Genomic DNA, 25,860 nt, shown 5'->3' with positions numbered 1-25,860 from the left:
TACAGCCTTTGTTTCTTTATGGTGAACTAACATCCACTGCTACACTTAGTGTTTCTAATCATTGACACTTTCAATGTTAACTTGTAATCTGTGTCTCGTGATCAGGCTGCGAGTGCAAAGGCTACTACAGACGTCATGTTCTGTGTTGTCGGTGATTTCAGTATAGAGTTGTTTATTCACTGTCTACGGCATTGAAAGTGACTGAGGGAATGAGTAGTTGTTGATGTTCACTTCAGGCAGAAAGCCTAAAAAATGTGTACATGGGTTTTTTTTACTTTGCTGAATCCATTTTAATGGGATCTATGCTGACAAACCAATGGTTCCGCTCAAAAAATTAAAAAAATCCAAGATGGCCATGATCCGTATTGCCAATTTGGATATTTTGTCAAAACTTTGGTTCTATTGACACAGAAACATGATCTCAGTGGTGAATTATAGGTTTTCAGTGTCAAGTAATTCAATATTATATCTTAAAATACTGAAATCGTGCTCAGAGCAAGATCCAAGATGGCCGCCATCCGTATTGTGATTTTCAACCTTACCATAACTGCAGTTCTGTTAGTCATAGAAAGATGATCTTTGTGGCAATATGTAGGTTTTTGGGGACAAGGATTGTCATGAAATAGCTTAAAATACTGTAAATTGCATCCAGAGCAAGATATAAGATGGCCAACACAACGCTTTACATATAGAAAGGGTCAATTTGAGACTTATTTGTAGCCACAACTGTGTATGAAAGATGCCTTTAAAAGGGTGAACGATTTGATTTAAATCCCCATCAAAATAGAAATGATCTAGTTCAATTTATTTCTCAGGAAGATTATATCCATTGTGATCCTGGTGCATGCATGCATAGACATCCATTGGCAATATGGATGGTGGCCATTTTGGATGTCTTGATTTTGAGTGGGAACAGTTGGTTTGCCGGCGTAGATCCCATTAAAAATAAATTCAGCATACTAAAAAAAATACCCAAGTACAGATTTTTTTCATGGTTTCTTCTGGAAGTGAACATCTTTTTGACCTATCTGCAGGGATACTGGGATTGTTGGTCATGTTGTGATCCAGTGGAAAAATGCCTTGTGACCAATTTCCTCATTCTTTAAACTTTAGCGTGAAAATTCTTTTTTTCTTTCATTTTTACAAAATATTTAGTCTTTAACATCTGATGCTATTTAATGATCAATCAATCAATCAATCAATCTTTATTTGTATAGCGCCAAATCATAACCAATGGTATCTCAAGGCACTTTACAGTAGAGCAGTCTTAAGGACGGACTCTTCATTTTATGGATACACACATATGCATATATACGTATATACACATAATATACATGATAAATCCCCTAACAGCAGTGAGTAATCTAGCTTGACTATTAGTGTCTCCAGTAATTCCATTATAAATGGACAGTTTATAACTTGAGCAAAAGAGGTGTGAAAGGAAGTCTTCTACTGCCTTACTGCAGTGATAGATCAGAATTCCATTAGGATCAAGATCCAATTATTTTGGGCAAACACATTCCCTTTTCACCTAACTTCATTTCACCCCTGAGAGATCTCCAATTAGTTCCTGCAATTGTGGGTACCGCCCACAGTGGAGAAGGCTGCAGGTTCTAAAGTAGAGCAGGAAAAATGACAGCAATAAGAGAACAAAACAGTTTTAAAAAGTCTCTTTGGACTTGGATCGAGGCGGAATCAGTGAAGAACTTTGGTTTCTAAGGCGTCTGAAGAAAATCTCATCAAGGAGTTGCTGCAGAACAGAAAACAGATGCAGATCTTTTAATGTAGCTGTTTGGCAGTGAATGGAGCATGATTCTAGTCACTCCATTACCTGCTCTCTGTGCTTTACATTACAACCTCCTCCCCATGGAACAGCAGACTGACTGCAGGGTCACGTCATGCAGTGGCAAGTGTTTTTCAGGCCCCTCGAGCCATGACGAGAGCTATATAATGCAGAGAGAATGCAGCATTACTTTGGAAATGATAACAACACGTTTACGGGGCAACAAGGTGATAAAAAGGCTTCTGTCTCATGCTGGATTTGTCTTCATGTGTGAAGTTTGCATGTTATTAATGTTAGAATGGTTTTGGGACTTCTACAGTGTAAAGGGACAACTTAAATGCCTTTGCCTTTGTACTGCTTTACCTTTTCTTCTTCCTGTGTATGCTCTCCTGAATTTGTTTTATTATTTGTGAATGGATTTGGATCCATCCCTGAGGCTCTGCTTGTCAGCCTGGTCTGACCTCTGCGCCCCAGGTCTTAACTTCCACCTCATCTCAAACTCACACCTATTACAATGTCATCTAAAGCCAGACTTAAATTAAAGAATCCAATCCTTGTGTGTTTTCAACTGTTCAAAGTCGAATAACCCAAAAAAATGGGAAAGGAATAGGGTTTAATCTTCAGTATAGTAGTGCAATGTTTCTCAAATGGGGGTACGTGTACTCCTAGGGGTACGCTATGGCACTACTGTACAGAGGGTACTTAAGAAGGAGAGAGAGAGTAGAAAATTAATAAATCAAAGCATGAAAAATATGGGTATTTTAATGTGTATTTTTTGGTTTCATATTAATGATGAAAATGATCTTGATTAAAACATGAACTGAAAATCCAAGGGTCAGTCTTGGTCCCACACTAAAGTTAGATTCTTTAAAATGTGTGTTAAGCCTCCTTCATTGCATCATTATGCTATAGTTTTTTTTTTTTAATTATAGTATTCTGAGCAAAATGTTGTAGCAGGACAAAATTGGTACTTCGATTCCGAAATAAGAGACCACTGGAATAGAGAATGATTGAATGAAGACAAATATAAACACATGAGTGACGCAAATCTCTCTTCAATGCTCTATTTAATGACAAAATAATTATGATATTTTATTTTGAAGGAAAAACGCTGTGAAGAAGTTTCGAGTGATAAACTTTCAGAAATCATCTTTTAATCTGTTAATTCATAATTACTGTTAATATCAATCTCCAACGCTTGCAATGAAACAATGAATTATGTAAAGGAGCTTAAAGCAGTCTCTCCACTCTGTATCCACATGGTTGCCTGGCAACTAAATTTATTCATCTGCCTGTGTGTGTATAAGCAAACAGCAATTTCCCCAACTTGTTTTGTGCTGTTTGAATTGAATTATTTCCAGACACATGCCCACTAATGCTTGGATGCATTTAAAATACAAAATCCACCCCATAAAACCCATTGTTGTGCCTTTCCCAACACCGTTACCTTATGTTTGGATCCATTATCCAGCTGAAATAGCCCAGTGACATCAGGGAGAATCATTGTGTGTGCCATGCTGTTGAATGTGGTATGTGTCAAAGTGATTCTCACAGTGACAGATCTAAGGTCTGCCTAATACATCCCCCAGGGTTCAGATTCTTCCCATGATGCATCCTGGTGCCATTTGTTTCACCCAGAAGGAGATGTAGTGCATGCAGCCCCACACGTGTTGTGGAGGAACATGTGATACATCAAGTTTTAAATGAATACTGATCCATAGTCACTCAAAGTTCTGAGTGAGTTCCATCCAGATTTCTAATTTGTCAAAGGCAGTGTACCGCGCAACCTGCTATTCTCATTCATGAACCCGCATCAATTAAGTTTCTTATGACGCTGTACGTCAAAAGCTTGAGGAAAGTTTGATTTTATGTTAAGTTTTCTATTTTCGACCATATTAAAATTGAAATTTCATTTAAAGCAGAACTAAGTAACTTGCACTTAGCGCTCCCCCTAAAGGTCCCTTTTGGTTATGTCACTGTCGTAAACACTCCGCACCCAACGCCTCCTGCCCCACCCCCCTGCTGCATGCGCACCTTTGTTCTCCCAAGACGGTAGCAACCGAGCACTGAAAAATCCTAATACAACAGGGACGCTAAGGGTGCTTTCACACATATAGTCCCATGTGACCATGTGAACTGTATGAGGAAGAGAGACAAGTAAAATAAATGAATGATGTGGGAGTGATACGGAAGGGGGTGTGGAAATGTGTGTGATGTGTTTGTTTGTGTGCTGACAAAGCAGCTCTGAAGATGGATGGATGGATAGATAGATGGATGGATAGATAGATGGATGGATATTTGTGTGTGTGCTGCCTGATGGAGCGCTGGGTTGCGAGTGTGTGTGCGTGCCTGTTGCCGCAATGACAGTGTGTGTGATTGCTGTGTGTTGCTGCTGAGCTCTCACTGCATGGAGTTGCTCCGTTCCTCAAACAAAGGTCTTCTCTGCCTTTTTTTTTTTGCTGGCTTCACCATGATAGAAGTTTGAGAAAAGTAAATTTGTAGACAACCATGTGGCAGGAAAATTGCAAGAGCTGTTTTCTGGCCAGAAACAGCAGGTGGGTATGAAAGACCCCCCAATCACCCCATAAACACTTGTATTACCCTACAAGAATTATTTATTAAGGTGAAAAAGTTACTTAGGTCTGCTTTAAGCAAACTACAATTTCATTTTAAGGTTACTCTGAAAAGTAATCTTCATAAAACCATTGTATCAAGTTACAAGCAGATTGGTAGTCTATGGCTACAGAAGCAGACTTGTAACCTGAACATTGCTAGTTTAAACATCCTGGGTAATCGTTTTGGGCCCTTGAGCAAGGCCCTTTATCCTAACTAAGTGGTTCTTAAGCTTATTGGTGGTACTGGACACTGCGAGCTTTAGCGGTGCATTCAGAGTACCCTTCATAACTGGATAAATGAAATGTGATTTTTTAAAACAGATTTTTTTTGGGGGTGTTTTGGTCACACATTAATTCATAGAAATGTATATTTAAAATTATGATTTGATATTTGTATTGTAATTTTTCTTTTAATAAATTAATTTTTCATGAAAATGTAGAGTATGTCAATAAAATCAATAATTGTTAATCCAATTTATTAACAAGAACTTAAATCATTTAGGCGTTACCAATTGGAACATGAATTCATTCGATCCAACTATTTTTTTTTAACAGTAAGTTTTCATTTAGTGTAATTTGCTTGACAACTATCAGTTCTGTATATGCTATTTTTGAATACATTTGGCACAAAGTACCTCTGGTTTTGGAGTCTGTTCCTGCAACACACACAGTCTTTATCCAAATTCTAACAAGTCAAATCTCAAGCCAACTCGTTCCCTGTCTGCCAAACAAATCCCACACACACACTAACAGGTGCAACCATAGAGAAATAATCACAGTCATTCACTTCATCTGTAAGTGGTCAGCAGAGCTGTGTGACAGATGGGTGTAAATAGTGTACAGCTGGTTTTTAAGCACTTTGTAATTGCGATGCCATCAAAATTGTGTTTTTCAGCCTCTAAAGATGTTACTGTAACTCCATCATTCATTCAATCATTGCTGCAATCAGGGTTGGGTTCAATTATAATTGTAACCGCGTAATTGATCATTAATTACAATTATGGTATAATTATAAATGTAATTGTGATTTTGAAAATGTGTTGCTGTTGTAATCGTACTTGAATTGTAATTGAGTTTAGATAGTTGACTTGTAATTGTAATTGCCGTGAAATTTCTACGAAAAATGTCAAATATAATTTAACGCAAACCTGCGGAACCATGTTAGAGTTCTACTGTTCTACGCATATGTAGTTAACAATTATTAAAATACGTTTCATATCAAGCTTTCCCACAATTGACCATTTAAAAGAAATTGAAATCAAGGGGTATACTGACACAAAAATATTCATATTAAAACGTATATTTTCATTGATAAGAAAGCCTAGCAATAACCAATAGCTAGTAAATAAACTAGATGATAGATACAGTATTTGATTTTAGTGTGTTTTACAGATCATTTAGGACCTTTTATCATGAGAGATGCTAATAGAAAGCTAACATACTGCATGAGGAAGGTTAACTTTTATTAGGTTATTTATTTTAGGATCAGTTATTGTGATTAATTGTAATATAACTTTAGTAATTGAAAACATAACTGTAATTGACTTTCTGAGGATAAAACATAATTGTAAATTAATTGTAATTGGGAAAAATGCTGGTCACTGTAATCGGAATTGAACATAATTGTAACTGAAAAATGTAATTGACCCCAACCCTGGCTGCAATACACAAAAACAGAAACACCATCTCAATTGTTGTATATTGTGTATCTTTTGGAATGCGTGTAGTTGAATTTTGTTGGCTTTTCACCAGAATCTCTAAAAAACAAAAAAAAAACAATTGAAATCTCTCAGTTTTGTTAGATTCCCATGAGGGCAGAACACACACACACGGTCCGGGTGTTCTGGCAGCAGCTGCATTGTGGGGGCTGTTTTTTGGCAGGTACCCTCTCACGTTGATAAGCAACAGTCCATTGTAACGTTCCAAGCAGTGGAGCTGTAATAGAAGGCTATTTACTCAGCATGTGGCGTGGTTGCAGCTCTTGCATTGTGCTGATCTGTAACTCTTCACTAAATGACAGAACTCACACGAACAAAGAGCTATTACAACTGAGCCTCAACTCATTAAAAGATTTGCACTCACTTCCGAGTAGAAGTAATGGGGCTGCTAGACTGATAGAATGTTCGACCTAATGACCCGAGTGTTTTCTCCACTGCTAGAAACTGCCTCTGCAGTCAGCCTGATTTACTCAATGTCTTATATATGAGCTGGATCACTTTGTACTAAACTAAAAACCCCTGAAACTGATGGCATATTGAATTTAGGATAAAGCAAGTCAGTTCACACCCATGTGAAAAGATGAGAGGGGTCACGTGCATGTATATGTTCAGCAGTAGATCACAGTAACAGTGTTTCTCACCAGGGCACAGGCGCCATTAAAAAGGCAATTTCTCTCAGAGATTACAACACCTACAAGATGCATGATTTATTATGAAGCCTAAAGGGAGATATTCAATAGAAAGTGTGTTTTATTGCTGTGTCACACATATAAAGTATAGAAGGAATGACGCTGCTCCCCACACTGCAATCCTCAGTAAATGTACGGTTTTGTCTTTAGCCGAAGATGACTCGACAACACAAGCAAGTTTGGAAAAAGAAGTGAGCACATGCAAATCAATGTGATCATTAAGTATGCATGAAACACATCATTACTATGGTTTAGCTTTTCCTGCAAAAAAGCTTATTTAGAGAAATCACTATACGTGCCTGTTTGACTAATCCAGCAATATGGCATGGGTATGTAAACTCCTTTAAGTCTTTGGAAACTTTCCTTCTTCAAAAAAAAGTAAGATAACATTTTAAATATGAGCCAATGTGTTAAATGTGGTTCTCGACCGGAAAAAGGTGGAGTGCCTTCTCCGGGTTGGAGATGAGGTTCTGCCCCAGGTGGAGGAGTTCAAGTACCTCGGGGTCTTGAGTACGAGTGAGGGAAGGATGGAGCGAGAGATCGACAGGCGGATTGGTGCGGCGTATGCAGTGATGCGGAGTCTGCACCAGTCCGTCATTGTAAAGAGGGAGCTGAGCCAAAAAGCGAAGCTCTCGATTTACAGGTCGGTCTACGTTCCAACCCTCACCTATGGTCATGAACTTTGGGTCATGACCGAAAGAACAAGATCACGGGTACAAGCGGCCGAAATGAGTTTCCTCCGTAGGGTGGCTGGGCTCTCCCTTAGAGATTGGGTGAGAAGCTCAGTCATTCGGGAGGGGCTCAAAGTAGAGTCGCTGCTCCTCCGCATCGAGAAGAGCCAGATGAGGTGGCTCGGGCACCTAATTAGGATGCCCCCTGAACGCCTCCCTAGTGAGGCGTTCAGGGCACGTCCCTCCGGAAGGAGGCCCCGGGGAAGACCCAGGACACGCTGGAGAGACTATGTCTCTTGGCTGGCCTGGGAACGTCTCGGGGTCCCCCCGGAAGAGCTGGAGGAAGTGGCCGGGGAGAGGGAAGTCTGGGCCTCCCTACTGAGGATGCTGCCCCCGCGACCCGGAAACGGCGAAGCGGGAGAAGATGGATGGATGGATGGTGTTAAATGTGTTTTTTATTCTGATTAATTCAGTCATTTTGTCATTGACGCTTCCTTCATCAGGTATAATTCATCTTGCTCTTTACTTATCTCAGTCATTATCCTTAAACCCTTGCTCTGATTTGAGGTTTTCTGAGAACTTGTGTTGTCGAATCACCTCCAAACTAACAAACTTAGGTGTATCTGAGTTGAAAATGTATTAAGTGTAGAGTACAATAGCTTTATTGCAGTGGGGAAATTTACTGTCATGAAAGATCAGATCAGATTAAACTTTAAAAAAAAATTTAAAAAAATCAGAAGGCAACACACAAACCCAAAAGGCACCGGAAAAATAGTGCAATGAAGGAGAAAAAAAAATACAACGATAAAATAATAGAGGCTAAATAGAAATAGAAATAGAAAAAATAGAAAAATATGATGTATGTTCTTATCCTATAATAGACATATATAATACATATATCTATGTAAGCAACATCATGATGTGTAAATATCCACTCTGAACAATGATTGAGAAAATTAGAGACTACTACTTCACTGTGGGGATAAAACGTTATATAAATCAAGTCCATTTACCATTTAAATGTGTATCAAATAGAAATAATAAGAATATTCTAAATAATAATAATAATTTTACAGTGAGACCACCTGTGGAAGGCTAAAATGTATGGTAGTGGAATTTCCTTAAATTCCCAGTTTATTTATTGAATTAAATGAATGCAATTAAACTTACTTTTCTTTGCATCACTGCGTCTCCATCCACAGCCCTGAGGTGGGGTGTACATGGATGTCTACTGCCTCCTGCTGGTCTTAAATCATACAGCACAAGTTGCCACATTTTTCAATAAAAATTTAATTTCAAAATATTTTGCATTCAGAACGTATCCATCAATGCTTAATAGAGTTATATTTAAAAATATATATATACTAATAGTACTATCCACACGCAGCAGTCAGTAACTAAATGTTAGTAATAATCATTTACACATAAAAGCACATTATTCTATTTGATCTTATCTGTGCATGGTTTAAATCAGCCTGATGACTTACATAGGTCATCAAATCCTCATTTATTATCATCGCGTGCGTGCGTGCGTGTGTGTGTGTGTTAATGCTGAGAAATCTTGTCACACTTGCAGCACGCGCATGCGCGCAGAGGAAAAGCGACGGGTCTGAAGTCAAAGCAGACGGATGTGATCGAGGCAACAAAAAGAAAAAGAAAAAGAAAAAGAAAGAAATCACCTGTAATCTGGCATTCATGGTGACACGGTGAGCACATGTTTCCTTTGATATTTACATCAGCATTTGCATAGTGTAATATGTCTGTACTGTGTTGGTGTTCAGTGTTATTTAAAGGATTAAATTGGGTAATTACAGTACGCAGGGATGGATGCTGGAGCATCTTTTTTTTTCTGTGAATCCGAGCAAACACATTTATTTCATTTTAACGATTATATGCGTATAGGGTGTGCATTGCATTTAAATATAGAATATGTGCTTGTTTTGGCTTTGAAAGGAAAGCAAATAATCTGACTTGATCAACCCGAAGATCAAATAATCACATTATGTTTCCATAAATGGCCGCTTCCTTTAGGCTGTTTCTTATGTCGACCATCATGTGCGTGCACAGGATTTCATTGCTGTTTATTCCTCACAGGAGAATAAATAAATAAATAAATAAATAAATAAATAAGTAAATAAATAAATAAATAAATAAATAAAAAGAAAGAAGAGATGATGGTGATGATTCTATTTGGTTACAAGCATCATGTGACCCTAACCATGTCTTCTCAAACTGATGATGTTGCATCTTAATGTAACCCTTGCATCATTCATGCACTAATATTCCATCCCTCAGAGGTTATCCCCTTATCAATATACTGGAAATGCATTCCATGGGACTCGACACTGGTCCTTGTTTTAATATTGGAAACAGAGATGCTATCAAGCAAGGTAGGGGTCAATTATAATTGTAATCGCGCAATTGATAATTAATTACAGTTATGACATAGTTATAATTGTAATTGTGACTTGAAAAATCTGTTGCTGTTGTAATCATAATGGAATTGTAATTTAATTCAGATAATTGACTTTGTAATTGTAATACGCATATAATGATGTAAAAACTGTCATTTGTATTTTATTTAAACTGGGGAACTACATTCTAGTTTTATGGCTTACACTTATGGAATTAGCAGTTATTAAAATATGTTTCATATCAAGTTTACCTGTCAGTTGTCTTAAGGATTAATATAGCATTGAAAAAAAAAAAACAAAAAAACATTAAATCGAAGGATTTACTGACAGAAAAAAAGGCGCCAAAACCAAAAACATTAAAAGCAATATTTTCATAGATAAGGAAGCCTAACAAGCAGGAGTGTAAAAATAAGGCAATAAAATTCTCAAAATGTATCAATATTCAGTTGATATTCTTTAATGTGAAAAAAAACCATATATATATATATATACAGATTATTGTCTGATATCAATCGCAGGCCTCTAAATCGAATCAAACCGAAATGGTATTGTGGCAGGCTTTGTGACTTCGGCAAATATCGAATCGTTGATCCGATAATCGACATCGTATCGTATCGGAATGAAACAGGTGATTTACACCCCTACTACTAACAAGGTAACAAAGAGATGAGAGGCAAATGAGATGATAGATAATAATTTTAGTGTATTTTACAGCTGATTTAAGACTTGAGTCAAAACTGACCCGTTACCATAAGAGATGCTAACAGAAAGCTAACACAATAAGAGGTACTGTAGGTTCGGTTTATGGGCTTATTTATTAATTATTATGCATTGTAATTTAACTTTAGTCATTGAGAATGTATTTGTTATTGACTTTCATGGGGAGAAAATATTGTAATTTTAATTGTAATTGGGAAAAATGTTGGTCGTAATTGAGTTGTAATTGGACATAATTGAAGTTGTAATTGTAATTTGAAAATGTAATTGACCCCAACCCTGCCATCAAGTCAGTCAGCTGAGATTATATTTCTTCTGCAGCCGCATGGACCTACTGCATCCTATACTCTATACTATACTATACTATACTATACTATACTATACTATACTATACTCTATACTATACTATACTATACTATACTATACTATACTATACTATACTATACTATACTATACTATACTATATTCCTATATATTCCTTTTCCATTTCTTATTCTCTTCAGATTTGTTGAGCTGTGTTGTTTGTGTGACGCTTCATAATCTCCCAGTCCAACCTCCCCCCCCCACCCCGCTCAGCCTGTGGTTCCTGTCCCTTTTGCAGCAGTCCATGGGCTCAGAGCGGCTGGAGATGCGTAAGAGGCAGATGCAGGTTCATCAGGAAGCAGCTGCCAGTGTCCTCCAAGCACGCCACAGAATGGGAAACACCCCCACCAACGCCTCGAACGCCTGCTGCTTCTGCTGGTGCTGCTGCTGTAGTTGCTCATGGTAACCAATGCTCTACACAAGCTAACGCAAATCATCCATAGGGCTGGGCGATATATTCAAATTCAAGATATATCAAGTTTACTATTTTGTCGATATAGAAAATTACAATATCGCCTACATTTATATACATATAGCTTATTTTGTTTTAAAACACTTCTTTTAGAATTTGCTGCTTTCACTACTTCACAGAACAGCATTAAAATCACAGTTAGAGGGATTTCTGAGTGCATCCTAATCCAGACCTTCCCCTAAGCAAACCACACTAAAGACCTCACTCACACGTGCTGTCCCTTATAGGCAATGACGTACCATCAGGGTAGGCAAGGTTGGCAGTGCCTACCCATGGGTGAATTGATTTATTTATTTATTTTTTTTAATTATCATATAATTGTAAATTATTTATTTTTCCATTTCCAATAGCCTACAGTACCTAGAAGTTTGAAAGTGTCCGCATTTTGTGCGTTTCATTGCCCAAATTACTAAACAGTGCTATTTCCTGGAACAGCTGCGCAGTCTTTTTTTTTTTTTTTCACTCCAATGTAAGACAGAGGGAGGCCACGCCCCCTCCCAAAGACACATTGCTCTTCTGCCTCCGTTCCCATTGCGTGCTTTTACGTGTTTGCGCATGCGCAGTCAGGTCCCCAAGATGACAACCATTTACGGGCAAAGGCAGTGTAGAGAGCTGCCTTTGTACGTAACCGCGCTATGCTAAATGCTATACGTAAGTTCACTGTACATTAGTGAATTGACATCATGTGACCGCTGCTGCTACGTTCTCTAGCTAGTGGGCGGGATAACACTACAGTTATGATGACAGCGCTAGAGACAATAGAGAAACTTTGTTTTGAGGAAAAGCGACAACTTTTAAAAGATGGAGACCAACACCTGAGTTAGCACAGCTTCAGCAGAGGTAAGGTCAGAACATGTTTCATACTTTTCACAGTGAATGGAACGATTGACTTTGTGGATGCTCCTCACTGAGGCTGTTCTGAGTTGTTGTTGTCATTTTCTCCGTGTTTCTGTTTCCAACACAAACAATGGATGTGCTGTCGTGTCATGAGATATATCTTGTTGGAGAGTATGGAGGCTATATTAAATAATTGTTTATGTTTCTTTAATGGTGTTTATGATGTTGATTTTGTTAGATGGCTAAATGCTTGTTCATGTGGATCTTATTGGGTTTTTTCTTTCTTATTATGAATTTTATATTTTGATCAGCACATTGAGATGACTTTGTTGGAAATTGCTTTATACAAATAAAATTGATTTGAGTTGAATTAGCACTTGACAGCAGAAACATATGAAATTGTCATTGATGGTCTCGATTTGCAATGTGCCTACCTAGCCCTAGTGGTCACGGCACGTCACTGCTTATAGGAGAAAAAAACAAAAGTGGCTGCTATACTCTCGTAACGTTCAAAGTCGAGAGGGATAAACTCGCCTTTGCTGACAGCGAGTCTGACAGAGATTTATATTATTTCACCGTTTGAACATTGATTCCTTAAAATATTTTTTGCATAAACGTGGTATCGGTCTCCGAGGCAGAAAGACCGAGTTAGCTGCCTAAGCTAATGCTGCACACGAGCTGAAAATTCAGTTTTTTCCTGACTTTTCAAACTGTTTCACTTATCGTCCTGTCCATTTTGTGCACTTCCTTCAAATTTGTAAATTTTATTAAAATAAGAATGTGTCTATTTGTACGGTTGCCATACGAACAACCCCTGGTGCTATTTGTACAGTTACCGAAGTACACGTACATAGCGTTTTAAGGTTAGGATCCGGCTATAACCCAATATTGCAACAATTTTTAGGTTTAGGGTAAGGTTTAGTCTTAGTCACGTGACCTAAACTGGCCAAATAGGGGCGCTGTGTATGGGTTAGGGTTTCATTTCACTTTATTTACAAAGTTAGATTTTTAAAATGTGTGTTATTGCTCATTCATCCCATCATTATGCTCTATAGCTGTTTTTTCCATTTGTATTTATAGGCCAAAAAAGTTTGAGAACCACTGTCTTAGATAACGGTCTGGTTTTGACCCGCATGCCTTAAATCATCTGTAAAATATAAGAAAAAAATACCATTTATCATCCAATATGTTTTTAATCTCTTGGTTAATTTGTTAGGCTTCCTAAACAATGAGAATATTGGTATTAATATTTTTGGCGTGGGCATCTGAGCCTTTTTTTTTGTCAGTATACTATTAGATTTAAATTTTTATATAAGGAAATGATCCTCAAGAGAACTGACACATAAACTTGTTGTGTTAAATACAGTTTTTATAGATTGTTCATGCCAATTACCATTACAAAGTCAATTATCTGAACGCAATTGCAATTATATTTGAACCCAGCCCTGGTATGAAGTTATTATGAACCCTTGCCCACATTGGATCAAAGCCCCCCCGTTGGGTTCAAATCTGTTTTGGAATCATCTGCGGTCTGCGTGTTAACTCCCTCCCCTGGGGATGAGTAATGCGTTTAGTCCCATCATTGTAAATTGAATCCAGTTGTTGACATTCCCACCTGGGATGTTGTCAGGGCGGACTCTCACCTGAAACCAATTAAATGTGCAACCAGCAGCTGCTACAGGTAACAGGATGGCTCTAATGATCCCTGCAGGAGCACATGCACAGTGACACACCTAGTATCCATTCAAGTACTCCCATTAGATCACTTTGAATCTGCTGGGAGTGGATTCATTTGAAAATTAAAACAACAAATGCACTCCATGCACTGATTGTTATAATTAATTGTTGCCATGTAAGAAGATATTTTTATGTGTTTATAGTTACGGTATTTTATTCTATTTTATTTTATTTTATTGTTTGTTTGTTTCAGTCTAACAAAATAGTCAAACATAAATCACAATTTAAATTTACATATAACAAGACTGAAACAAGCAGAAGCAAAATGCGTATATGCCTAATATACTGTAAATAATATTCAAGTAAGTTACATACAAAACATACAAGAGAAATGCAAGCATTTAACAATTACATTGGAGTAGCCTTTTTTCAAATAATGCAAAATATATAAAACATATATACAGTACACATGTACCCTCTACTGCTTTACTAACCCTCTAAAATATATTGTGACATTTTCTTTTTGAAATGAAATAATGTGTCACTCAATTTTATTTCTTTATCAACAGAATTCCACAAATTAACCCCAAGAACAACGACGGCAACACCAGGAAATCAATTAGATCTCAATGGATAGTATTTTTTTTAATGTGTTCATGTTAGACCAAAACATCAAATAAGGAGCGCATGAAAGAAGTTATATTTTAGTATTGCTTACCTGAGGTTATCATTTAAAAATCTACAATATTACTTCCAAATCATAGCCTAAACAATAATAAAATGTTCATTGTTAGTTAATAATATGGTATTACTCTGGACTGATATGTATGTTATGACTTCCAATGGGTTGTTGTGCTGTTTGTTTAGCACCAGATGTCCTTTCTGTTTCCTCTCTTTCATCATTTCTGTTCAACCTTCTTTTGGGATTTTCTTAATTTTTTTTTTTTTTAAATATATACTGAAAGAAGAAAAACTTTTAATCTACATTGGAAAGTCATATTGAAAGCCCCCCAGCACAGCTAAAGGCAGCAGTACCGACCACAATCTGTTAAAATGACGTTGAAATTGGATGGTCTGACCCTCTCATTAGAGTAATTTCATTAGGGAGAACATACAAACTCTTCATAGAAAGTCCCCCACTCAGGATTTTGCACATTAATTATTGTCACTGATGCTAATGGTGGTGGGAAATCCATGTGAGGAGCAACGTGTGATTCAGTGATTTATGTAAAGTAATAATAATACAGGACTTTTGATTTAGTCAGAAAATAAAGAACAAAAAAACACATTCATATTCAGAAAACATGATATGAGAATTCTCCTGGTATGTCGCTCAAAGTACGGGTTTGTTCTAACTTCAAATATATAAACACTAGTGGAGGGTTTTAGTGTTTTAGTGCTATTATAAAGTCTAAGCCTCAGTTTCGTGGTGGAAAAATCAAACCCAAATGCAAGCTGTTTAAAATGCTTTCATGATCAAAGCCAATCAACTCACATCATGTGTTTGTCTTCCTCCAGTTTGACTGTTAGGAGCGAGGATGAAACAATACAGAGGCCCACATGTGAGCACAGGCCGGAGGGAACAACCAACTGTGAAGAAAGGTAAAATTTTAAAAAAAAAAATCAACAATTTTACTAAATGTTAACAAATAATAACCTAACCTTTTTGACTTTCATTCTGAAGCCCAAAAGCCACTATAGAAGACGCTCGCTCCTGGACCATCTCATTTGAAAGGGTGATGAAAAGTGCAGCGGGGCGAGGCTGCTTCAGGCAGTTTCTGAGGACCGAGTTCAGCGAGGAGAACATGATGTTCTGGCTCGCCTGCGAGGAGCTCAAAAAGGAGACAAACAAGACTGTGGTGGAGGAGAAAGTCCGTCAGATATACGAGGACTTCATCTCCATCCTTTCGCCTAAAGAGGTGAGACAACAGCAATGACTTAAAACACACGTAAACTTCAGTAAGGCTGTCAGGTTGTGTCTAAAAATGTATGTAGTGTTAAACATGACATCACAATATTCTAAAATGCATATTTGCATTTTAGTTTTATCAGAATCAGAAATACTTTATTTATCCCAGGGGGAAATGACTTGTGTTACAGAGGCTCAAGAAATATTACAAATAAAAAGAATAAACACTAAACAATAAAAGAAAAATGTACATAATTAAGTAAGACTGTTAATTAAATAAGGAATAAATACAAGTGCACACATTACAGTACACAACATAAAGTAAAATAAGATAAATAATACAAATATACAAATAAATACAGATATATACAACAATTACATATACGTTTTCTTGCTATGAAGACAATACTTTCATGTACAATTACACATTTAATCAAAATATGCACATGAATAAGTATTAAAGAAAGTCTATTTATTTGTTTATTCATTCGAATGATTAAGAATAGATGAAAATGAACAAACAAATGGAAAAAAACAACAGAAATCTCTTAAAATAAAAAAAAAGCCTCTCTTTTGACAAGGGATATGAAAAAGCCTTAGTCCTACCCCCTTTCTTCACCATTAACAAATCAAATTAACTAAACTAAATGGACAATACAAACAAACACTTAAGAGTTTGACACCACTAAGAGTCCATGAGATAAAACCAGGTTTAGTTTATTTTATTTGAAAAATATAGAAAATGTATTAAATAACAAAACTGATGTTTTTCTTGCGGGGAAGCTTGATGAGATTTTAACAGAATATTTTCAGTATATCAGCATTAAATTACCATGATGCAGTATTGACAGTGTCTTTCTACATATGAAGTGTGTGTGTGTGTGTGATCAGCGTGAACGACCCTTTATTGCAGGGTGTCAAACTCATTTTTGGTCAGGGGCCAACGTTAGTGCAGTTTGAGCTCAAGTGGGCCACAGATTAGTTAGAAATAAAGTGTAATTTTAACACTAATGTGCCCTAGTTTTCACTTCCACGTATAACTGATATATAGTTTGAAAGGCGTTGACAATATCCAAGCAATAGCCTAAGTGACTGATATCAGTCCCTGCAAGATCAACACTTCAAAAATCCCTGATTTTGACCTTTTTTTTTTTTTGTAATTAGAAATCTTCAGATTTATTTTCTCATTTCAACTATTGCAGTCGTGTGATGTAGATTTGTCCCTATAAACATTGTGTCAATGTATTAAATTTGTGTATTTGGAGGTACAAAGATAGTGACAACTTAAATATTTGCTCATTTATGTAAGAGTTCACGTTTTCTCTTTCATTTTTCCTTTTTTCCGATGGGTCAAACTGTATGATCTAATGGGTCGGATTTGATTCCCAGGCCTTGAGTTTGACACATGCTTTAATGGTTCCTCTGCTCTCATATCCTCAGGTGAGTTTAGATTCCCGTGTCCGTGAAGTGATAAACCGCAATATGCTGGAGCCGACCTCGCACACGTTCGACGACGCCCAGCAGCAGATCTACACGCTGATGCAGAGGGACTCGTACCCTCGCTTCATAAACTCCACGGCGTACACGGATCTGATGAAGAGCCTGGAGGAGCCTCCTCCTGAGCTATAGGAGCCCCTCCTCCAAACACACCGTTAGCTTTCTGACGCATGCAGCCTACCTGGAGGAGTTTGTGTGTCCATGTTGGAGTCCTGCTGTTTACAAAGAGACACGAACAAAAAAAACACTAAACTCTTACTGCTGTTTATGTATCCTAATAGTTATCTTACCAAATCTTGGAGAGTAAACAAGAACAAATGCTCAGTTCAGCATCAGCTACTTGTTGGGAAACATCTATATTTTTATATAATCCCTCGCACTAGACATTGCACTTTTCTACCTTGTTTATTGAGAGAACACATGTATCTGTGAGCACTGCATTTGTATTTAGGTGAATTGTGCACCTTAATGCATATCCAGTTCTTGTAGGAACGAGTAGATTTATTCAACAGTAACTAAAGAAGAAGGAAAGTGCCTTGGAATAAGATCTTCTACGCAGCGCGCGCCGTCAGTACAACATGGAAGGTGCGACAGTGACTTCACACGTTGGTGCTTTCAGCTCTTCTCACTGAAATGTTTTTACACCTCGACAAAAAAGCCGATACCTGGAAATAGATCTCGTCTGTGTGTTTCAAATACTGTGATATTAGTCATAATAAATAATTACAACAAAAACAGGAAAGGATCAACTGAATACACGACCGCTGGTTTATCGGTGTGTTCGATTATGAATGTGTGTGTGAAATAGCGGTTTGGATTCTCAAGATTAAATAAAGCACAATCAGAAGTGGCTTCTGCTGTGGAGAGTGTGTTAAACATTGAGAGGATGTAAATAACAGTCATTATGATATGATGATGCATGAATGAGGCTGCAAGTGTTTTACATTGATTTTCTTCTCAAGATACATTACAGACATTAGACTGGCATACATGGACCATAAAACCTCCCTTGAATAAAATGGACAAAACCAGCTGATACGTTGATTTCACAAGTCAGAGGCAGCTAATGTTTGGCAACCTATCTAAAAAAAATTATTTATTTAATTAAAATGTCTTATTCAATTCCCAACATTTTAGACAATAATCAGAAGAAAACATATTCACCATTTATTGTGACGGAACAGCTCAGTCACCCATGGTGTTCAGCCCTATTTATTAATCATATACACCTTTCCTGCAAGACATAGCTTGTCTTGATGACAAATAGCTTAACAATCAAGCAACTAATACGTTACCCTACTGTAACACTGAGTGGTGTGTGCGTAAGTCTCCAGCTCAGAATGCATCATCATTATTTCCTCTATGGCCTCCGCTTGTAGCAGCTTCAGTCCTGCCTGAATCTAAGAGCAGCCGATTGGTTGATTTATCATGCCAGTCTTAATCCAAGGTGTGACGTGCTGCTGTGCAGGTCAGCGCACACACACTCCAGTTCATTCAGTGCTGATGGGAGGAAGCTGCTTCTCGATAAATCGCTTTACATCCACCATTTCCTGTAGAATGTGACAAAGCAAATAAAAGTACATTATTAAAGTGATTTTCCTCAGAGGGGTGAAACCCACTTTAAATAATTGCATTATTTTAATCTATCATGCATATCATAAGAACACAAGGTGAGACAACAAAACAGGAAATTACTGTTGCTTCAGGCTTTTTAGAGAAACAATGAAATGGAGCTAATGATGGATCCCTTTAAACTTAAACCCTATAGATTTTATGACCGTATGACGATCACTAAACATTACATATCCTCTTAATACTGGGAAGGTACTGTAAATATTAAAAAGACACTGTAATAATTTGTCCTACAATAAAAATGCTGTCTGTTTGCAGCATCAAAGTGCAACACAAGTGATTCCTCTTTAAAATGAGAGAAAATCTAAGACCCTGTTTACACAACGTTTTGCTTCCGTTTCCAAAAAGTACATGGCAATGTTTTCAAAATGATCTCTGTTTACATGAGACCGCGAGAAACATACAAAGTGTAGTATACATGCCAGGCCAATAGATAGTGGTGTGATTTTGCAATTAACCAAAATAAACGCATGCGCAGAGACACTTCCTCTGAACACAAGTAATAGTAAAGCTGAAATCTGGCCCGATGCTGAAATAACACGACCTGAAACCAAATAAAGCTGATCTCTCTTTATGCCTGAACCCATTGCTGCTGACACTACTCACATCTGTGCACCTGTAGAATGAAATGAGGTGAGTTTCTTTAATAGCTCCGCTTTAGTCACTAGCTCTGCATACAACTATAAACATGACAAGCAGCTTCATGTGATACTACATGCTACGTATCTGTTGTGACAGCACACAGCTCCACAACGAGTCAAGAACGAGTCGTTCATACATTTTTAACATCATTTATTCATGTACCAGAGGACAGCATCCATTTGTGCGTTTATCCCGCACAAATTGAAACATCACTTGACCCGTTTATTCATAGCACAGCGTCCGAGCCGAGTCCAACCAGAGTCAGTGTTAAAGACATAGAAATTAAGCCCAACCCCGAGTTTAGGCAATGTTTAAAGCTCTCAGTATGGGTGCAGCAGTGTGATTGGAGCCTGTTTTTAATAAGTACCGTTTTCAAGCACCAAAAAGCAGCAAAACTTTTGCATTTTCACGAGAAAGTGTTCTCTCAACTTATTTCCAAACAGAAAGAGTAACAGGTTGGTTACAGCCATCAAGTTTTACATGGGGATGGGACGATACACTGAGTTCACGATGCAATATGTGATGCTGTGTTAATGCTAGCGATACAATGTAATTTTTATTTTGTTTCTTAAAAAGAAGGTAGAAAACAAATAATAAATAAAACTATGCTTTAATTTGATTAGTTTCAAACTGAATATTAAGAAAATGAACAGAACCAAGTTTGGACTGTTTTGATGGCCCCCACCAACATCCTACATTGAGTGTGTAAGCACTGACCTCTGGACAAGCGCTGTGAGGTAGACCCCGGTATGACTTGAAGGTGACGTTGGCAGGATTGATGAGGGTTTTCATCTTCTCAGCAGTTTGGTGGCCAAACATGAAGGGGACCAGGGGGTCACAGTCCCCATGGCACTGAAGCAAAGCTATGTCCTTGTTCACATTGATGGCTGAGGCCTGGAAACCAAGGGGATTAGGAATAATCAATAATAAAGGATAATTATTGAGTGGAGGTCTAGTATGGGATGCATCTAAAAAGGAGTAGAAGGGGCTTGTGTTTGACCCACACAAAATCACAACATATTTGTCTTTAAATGTTTTGATACAAACGTATCCGACTTGCATTGGGAAGCTAAAAGCTACACATGCAAATAGGTTTGTGTTGTTTTACCTGAGGAAAAGAGTTTCTAAGAGGAAGCCAGCAGCTCAGAGCAACCACTCCAGCTAGCTTCTGCTGAGTCGTCAGAGCTGTGTAGAGGGACAATGCTCCACCCTGGAAAACAAAGAACAGAACTGTTCCAATAAGCCTTCAGTGTTATCTACCAAACACAGCACCAGATCAGTCAAATCAGTGCAGATACATCACAGATGGTAGAAACGACTAGAGAAACTCAGACCATTTTCTCTCTATCTTCACTCTACTCAGTGGACCCTCTAGCAGCTGAATGCCTGCTGATAGACATGAAACAGACCCACATTATCCAACATAAAAGGACAAGCTGACATTTTCCAGCAGAGTTTGTAAAAATAAATAAAAATCAAACAACCAATAATGAGGCACTAATGAGCCATCCTTAGCTAGCATGGAGCGTCAGTGTTTAGAACACAGCAGGCAGCTCAACATTCATTTTTAAAGATCAGCTCTGCTACTGATATCAGTCATTGACACATTTGTGGAAACAAATGGATTATTAATTACTGTGTAACGCAGGGGATGTCAAGAAGGAAAAATAAGAATAACAGTTGATAAATCTATTCATTTATCCATCTGAGAGGGAACATACATGTTTTAACTTGTTTCCACTCCCTTTTTAATAATAAGCATTCAAAAATATGCCTTCACGTGCATTTGAACTTGAGTGAGATACTATTCTTGACCGCTTGCAGCTATAACAGCATTAACTCCTCTGGAAAGGTTTTCCACAAGGTTTTAACTTGCATAAAAGCTCAGGTTCAAAACTCAACCTCCTGCAAAGCATTAGAACTATGATCGTGTAGGTTTTAGTCTGATTTGCAGCATACTGAACAGTAAAAGCTGCATAAAGTAATAGAACCAAACTACTAAAATAAGATGATAATAAAAACTTAACTATGAATGTTAATCTATTTTTAAAGGGTCGGCCTTTCCTACTTAACCTTTAAACAGTAGCACAGTCAGGATGTAAACTAGTGCCTCGCAAAAACTGATGGAAGTCACATTCTGTAACAGAAAAAGGAATCTGACATATTTGTTTTTTTTCCCTCCCTGTTCGTTTAAAATCTCCAACGTGACACGGAAATGCCTCACATGCATATTTAAGGACAATATCACACATTTACATGCTACGTAACATTGGAAAATGATTAATAGTGTGACAAATGGACAAATACGTCCAATTCTGCCCATAATTCTGTTGGAAATCTCTGGTTACATGTTACGGTGAGACTAGTGCTCAAGTTATTCTGTGACTGGAAATAAGTGCAAAGCTTCATCTAAAGGTTTTTTTTAATGTGTTGTAATGAATAAGCAGTATATATTATTATAACTACATTCAAATTCCAAAGACAGGTTTAGCTGTATTAGTTGAACATTTTACCTGGTGACACGTGGCACCGGTTAGCGATAATTTAAGGTTTCAGAAAAAATGTTTTGGGACCATATCACACATTCCCATGGTATTTTCCCATTAAACGAGTGGCTGAGGGTCTAGCATTGAGGCTAACGTCACTCTTTTTTATTTCAGTCTAACCATCCCGATTTTGTAAATCATCTGAAACATATAAAATGTCAAATTAATAACAGTAGTTAACTTTATGAACCCTCGGAGGCCCTGGTAAGGGGTGTGTGGAAAAAACCATTAGATTTGAAACCATGTGCACACCCTTACCTGTGAAAATCCACCAAGAATGATCCTGTCTGAGGGAATCCCGTTCTTCACTTCTTGGTCTATCAAGGCTTTGACTGCAGATAAATCAAAAAAAATATGTACAGAAAACTAAAAGAGACGCTATACGTTTTTTGAAAATTCAATGATGACTTACTGTTCTCTGATGCTCTTTTAATACCACCCTCATCTTCCTCTGCATCCGGACTCAGACCGTGGATGTCAAACCTAGAGAATTGACAGTGTGAGAATGCACCTCTCAGCCTGTGTTGAATCACACACACTTACCACGACGGCATGGACATCCTCATGTTCAGGGACACAGGCATAGTGGGACTGTAGCAAGCAGAGAACAGGAATATTAAAATGTGACTTAAAGTGTTGCCAGTTTATGTTACTCCTCGTTTGGACCACTTTCACTACAGACCAAGATAAAAAAAAAACTAAAACAGCTGAAAATGCTCTGGTACAATTTTCTTGAATAAATCACTGTTATTCTTATACATCTTGTACTTTCTTGTAAATTCACTGTCAACCTGTTCCTGTGTTTAGTATTTGTACCTGCTCTGCTAAGCACTTGACTGTGTATGACACTGCTCAATTCCGTCCATCTTTAACTCTTAAATGGTATATGTTTAAATTATTAAAGTATTGTCCAAAACAGTTCTCTTTTGTAAATGAGACCGAATTGACCGAATAAATAAAGGCCATAAATAAATAAATAAATAAATCTTACACCCATTTCCACTACTACATGTCATTCTTTAACAACCCAGCATGTAAGGATTAGTTTGATGGTTTACACATTTATGAGTTCATTAAGACTTTTTAATGCAGGACAATTTCTGAATGAATCTGACAATAAGTAGGAAAACTGTGCCTTCAACTTACTCCAACTGTGTGTTTGTGATGTTTCCTGGTTCTTTAGTTGTAGCTAGTCGATATATCGAGATTCAAGATATATCCAGTTTTCTATTTTGGGGATATAAAATGTTGCAATATTGCCTACAATGATATATATATTTATTATAGCATAGTTTGTTATAAAATAGTTGTTTTTAAACACAGTGAGATGGATTTCTGTGTGCATCCTAACCCAGACCTTCCCCTAAACAGGCCACACTACAGAATCCACTCACACGTGCTGTCCCTTAGAGGAGAAACAGACTAAAGGGGGCTGTTTGTTAGTAAATGTGCCTGTGTGGCATTTTGCATCAGCAAATTTAACCCAGAGTCAGTTGTCTTTATGGTCAGTTTTCATTCGGGAAATCGGGCATCTGGGTAAGTAGTGACATTTCTGCCTAGCAACGCCAGTCGCCATATTTGTTTACGTATTGACTCCCATTGTAACAAAAACGGTTTCACCATGCTGAAGAGCTATTGTGTGTTAGGCTGCTCATCTAATGTAAAAAAATTATACAAATATAATTTATATCATGCAAAAAACCAAAAACGAAAATGCTGGCTTTCCTTCAAAAGACGGTCAAAAATGCTGAAGTCTGGTAGGGTGGAAATGGATAAAAACTGGTCTCCAAAAACGGCCCATTCTTACGTGTGCTCTCTACATCTCATAACTGGTAAAGTGAACAGTTAAGATCTGAAATGAGGATTGAGGATTTTAGGAGCATCTTGGTGGCTTTAGTTTTCATTCTTGATCGCAATATGTTTTATTTGTATCCGTTGTAGCTCCATTATGAAGTACACTGTGATTAACGGCATTTGAGGATTTTACCACGCAATATTTCATAAAACTAATGCAGTGCCTGTAGGAAGTATGTATATATTTAGCACTGTAATATAGCCTAGCATACACCTGCAGTCTGCTGAGAGAGAGAGAGAGAGAGAGAGAGAGAGAGAGAACTACAAATGAACTTTCTTCTGTTGATTCTTGTTTTTTAAATCTCAAAATAACTTCATTATATATATATATATATATATATATATATATATATATAGCTAGTTTGAAAAAAAATATTGAGATACGAGTTTTAGTCCATATTGCCCAGTCCTAGTAACTAGTTCTAAATGATTGCTAGCAATCACTTTGTTCAAATCAAACTTTAAAGGAAGTGTCTACTGATACGGAAACGTATCAATAGCCTCATGGACTATGGGTACGTCTTCCGGACCTTTTCTACATAAGCGTAATGTGCTTGTGTTTTCACCATGTCAGGATGGCCAAGTGATCTAAGGCGCCTGGCTCAACGATTCTTCCTTCCGCTGCCGTGGGTTGGAATCACGCTTTTGTCATATATATATTTTTTTTTCATTTTAACATATTTAACACGGCAAATTCCACCTTTAAAATTGCATATACAAAAAAAGAAACATTGTAGGGTTTGTCCTGGGTTAGGGATAGGGCTAAAATAAAAGGGTTAGAGGGGTAGCTAAAAAATAAATATGAGCTAAAATAAAACTGACGGAACTTTAAGTCACGTGGCGCACCTATCACGTCACCTAAACAAGCCAAATAGGGGCCAGTATATTGATACGGCACCCGTACGGATAGCCACTGCCAACTTTAAATACTGTAACATTTACAATAATCCCACAGCTCCCAGTGTACTTACGCATGAGGACAGATGTACTTCACATGTGGGATTCTGATGCCAGCAAAAGCTTCGGCCCAGCCATGCCTGTCAAGTTAAGGACCAAAAATGTTATTTAAAATAATGTGCGTGTATAAATTAGACACCAGATGGGAAGCAAAGCTATCTAAACATACCCAGTGTCACCAAGGCCGTGCAGAAATATGACCTGTAAGCACAGAAAGACACTAAGGCAATGATTGTTTCAGGTTTCATAGGGACTGGAGCACTTGTAGGACTAAGTACTAAAGTGTGTCCTGTCCGTGTGGACTCACCGCCGCGGTGGCTCTCCGGGCAGCAGGCACAATGGCAGGTAGTGGCGCTGACATGTTGTTGCCGCACATACAGCGCTCAGGCAGCCGCTGAAGTTAGCTCCAGGAAGCTAAACACCACACCGTTAGTTTAAACCAGCACTCTAAGCTGTTGGACTCGGGCTTCACCTGCAAACCGCTGACAGGTTGTCCTCCAAACGAGAGCGGATAAGTTAACACCGACCCCCGCTACTGCTGGTCGCAGTAAATGGAGTTAATTAAGTAAATATCTCAGTAGAAAATCCCTCCGCGTAAACACGGACCACCAGGATAACACACACACTGCCTGTCAGCCTACTCAACTGACATGTAAGTCCCGCCCTCTTTCAGCAAAGCGATTGGCTGTTGGCGACGTCAATCGCCAGATGCTGAGCAGCTATTGGGTCAAAGAAATATCATTTGTCATTTATTTCTACTTCAGAAATAGTTGGATTCAGCTCTGATTATTCAACCTGTGGTCCCGCGGGGCTGCATTAGGCCGTCAAAGGATGTCGTTTGACCCGTTCTAAATGTAGATTGTAATG

The 25,860-nt window shown here is 37.8% G+C and overlaps 2 protein-coding genes and 1 long non-coding RNA gene across 4 annotated transcripts; 1 reads left to right on the top strand and 2 right to left on the bottom strand.

The window, feature by feature from the left end:
* Positions 1-1,681: 1,681 nt before the first annotated feature.
* On the bottom strand, positions 1,682-15,750 carry LOC114454112 (uncharacterized). Its single transcript, XR_003672514.1, has 4 exons — positions 15,619-15,750; positions 15,452-15,546; positions 1,832-1,943; positions 1,682-1,750 (listed from the first exon to the last, which is right to left on the bottom strand). It is a non-coding gene; the product is annotated as an uncharacterized LOC114454112 (long non-coding RNA).
* On the top strand, positions 9,077-18,393 carry LOC114454111 (regulator of G-protein signaling 20-like). The gene is made up of 5 exons (XM_028434305.1): positions 9,077-9,182; positions 11,209-11,372; positions 15,475-15,558; positions 15,641-15,875; positions 17,306-18,393. The coding sequence occupies exons 2-5, from the start codon at positions 11,215-11,217 to the stop codon at positions 17,492-17,494; spliced, it is 666 nt and encodes a 221-aa protein (XP_028290106.1). The 5' UTR covers positions 9,077-9,182; positions 11,209-11,214; the 3' UTR covers positions 17,495-18,393.
* lypla1 (lysophospholipase 1) lies at positions 17,007-25,626 on the bottom strand. Of its 2 annotated transcripts, none has more exons than XM_028434303.1 (9): positions 25,301-25,626; positions 25,163-25,194; positions 25,008-25,073; positions 22,726-22,773; positions 22,595-22,665; positions 22,441-22,514; positions 20,745-20,846; positions 20,354-20,530; positions 17,007-18,912 (listed from the first exon to the last, which is right to left on the bottom strand). In XM_028434303.1, exons 1-9 carry the CDS (start codon positions 25,367-25,369, stop codon positions 18,853-18,855), a joined length of 699 nt encoding a protein of 232 aa, XP_028290104.1. In that variant the 5' UTR covers positions 25,370-25,626; the 3' UTR covers positions 17,007-18,852. The 2 variants fall into 2 exon arrangements, with proteins under 2 accessions (XP_028290104.1, XP_028290105.1); XM_028434304.1 differs by having other exon boundaries at positions 25,466-25,626.
* Positions 25,627-25,860: the final 234 nt, after the last annotated feature.

Source organism: Gouania willdenowi, chromosome 20 (genome assembly GCF_900634775.1).
Source record: "Gouania willdenowi chromosome 20, fGouWil2.1, whole genome shotgun sequence".
NCBI classification, from domain to species: domain Eukaryota; kingdom Metazoa; phylum Chordata; class Actinopteri; order Blenniiformes; family Gobiesocidae; genus Gouania; species Gouania willdenowi.
This window is presented reverse-complemented; position numbering and strand designations above follow the sequence as displayed.

Bases quoted from the DNA above. Each gene is read 5' to 3' on its own strand.
- LOC114454111 (XM_028434305.1), top strand. From the start codon at position 11,215: ATGGGCTCAGAGCGGCTGGAGATGCGTAAGAGGCAGATGCAGGTTCAT. The intron at 11,373-15,474 runs GTAACCAATGCT...GTCTTCCTCCAG, and splicing joins TGCTGCTGTAGTTGCTCATG to TTTGACTGTTAGGAGCGAGG. The intron at 15,559-15,640 runs GTAAAATTTTAA...TTCATTCTGAAG, and splicing joins ACAACCAACTGTGAAGAAAG to CCCAAAAGCCACTATAGAAG.
- lypla1 (XM_028434303.1), bottom strand. From the start codon at position 25,369: ATGTGCGGCAACAACATGTCAGCGCCACTACCTGCCATTGTGCCTGCT. The intron at 22,774-25,007 runs GTAAGTACACTG...TGCTTGCTACAG, and splicing joins AAGTACATCTGTCCTCATGC to TCCCACTATGCCTGTGTCCC. The intron at 20,847-22,440 runs GTAAGGGTGTGC...TTTGTTTTCCAG, and splicing joins TTCTTGGTGGATTTTCACAG to GGTGGAGCATTGTCCCTCTA.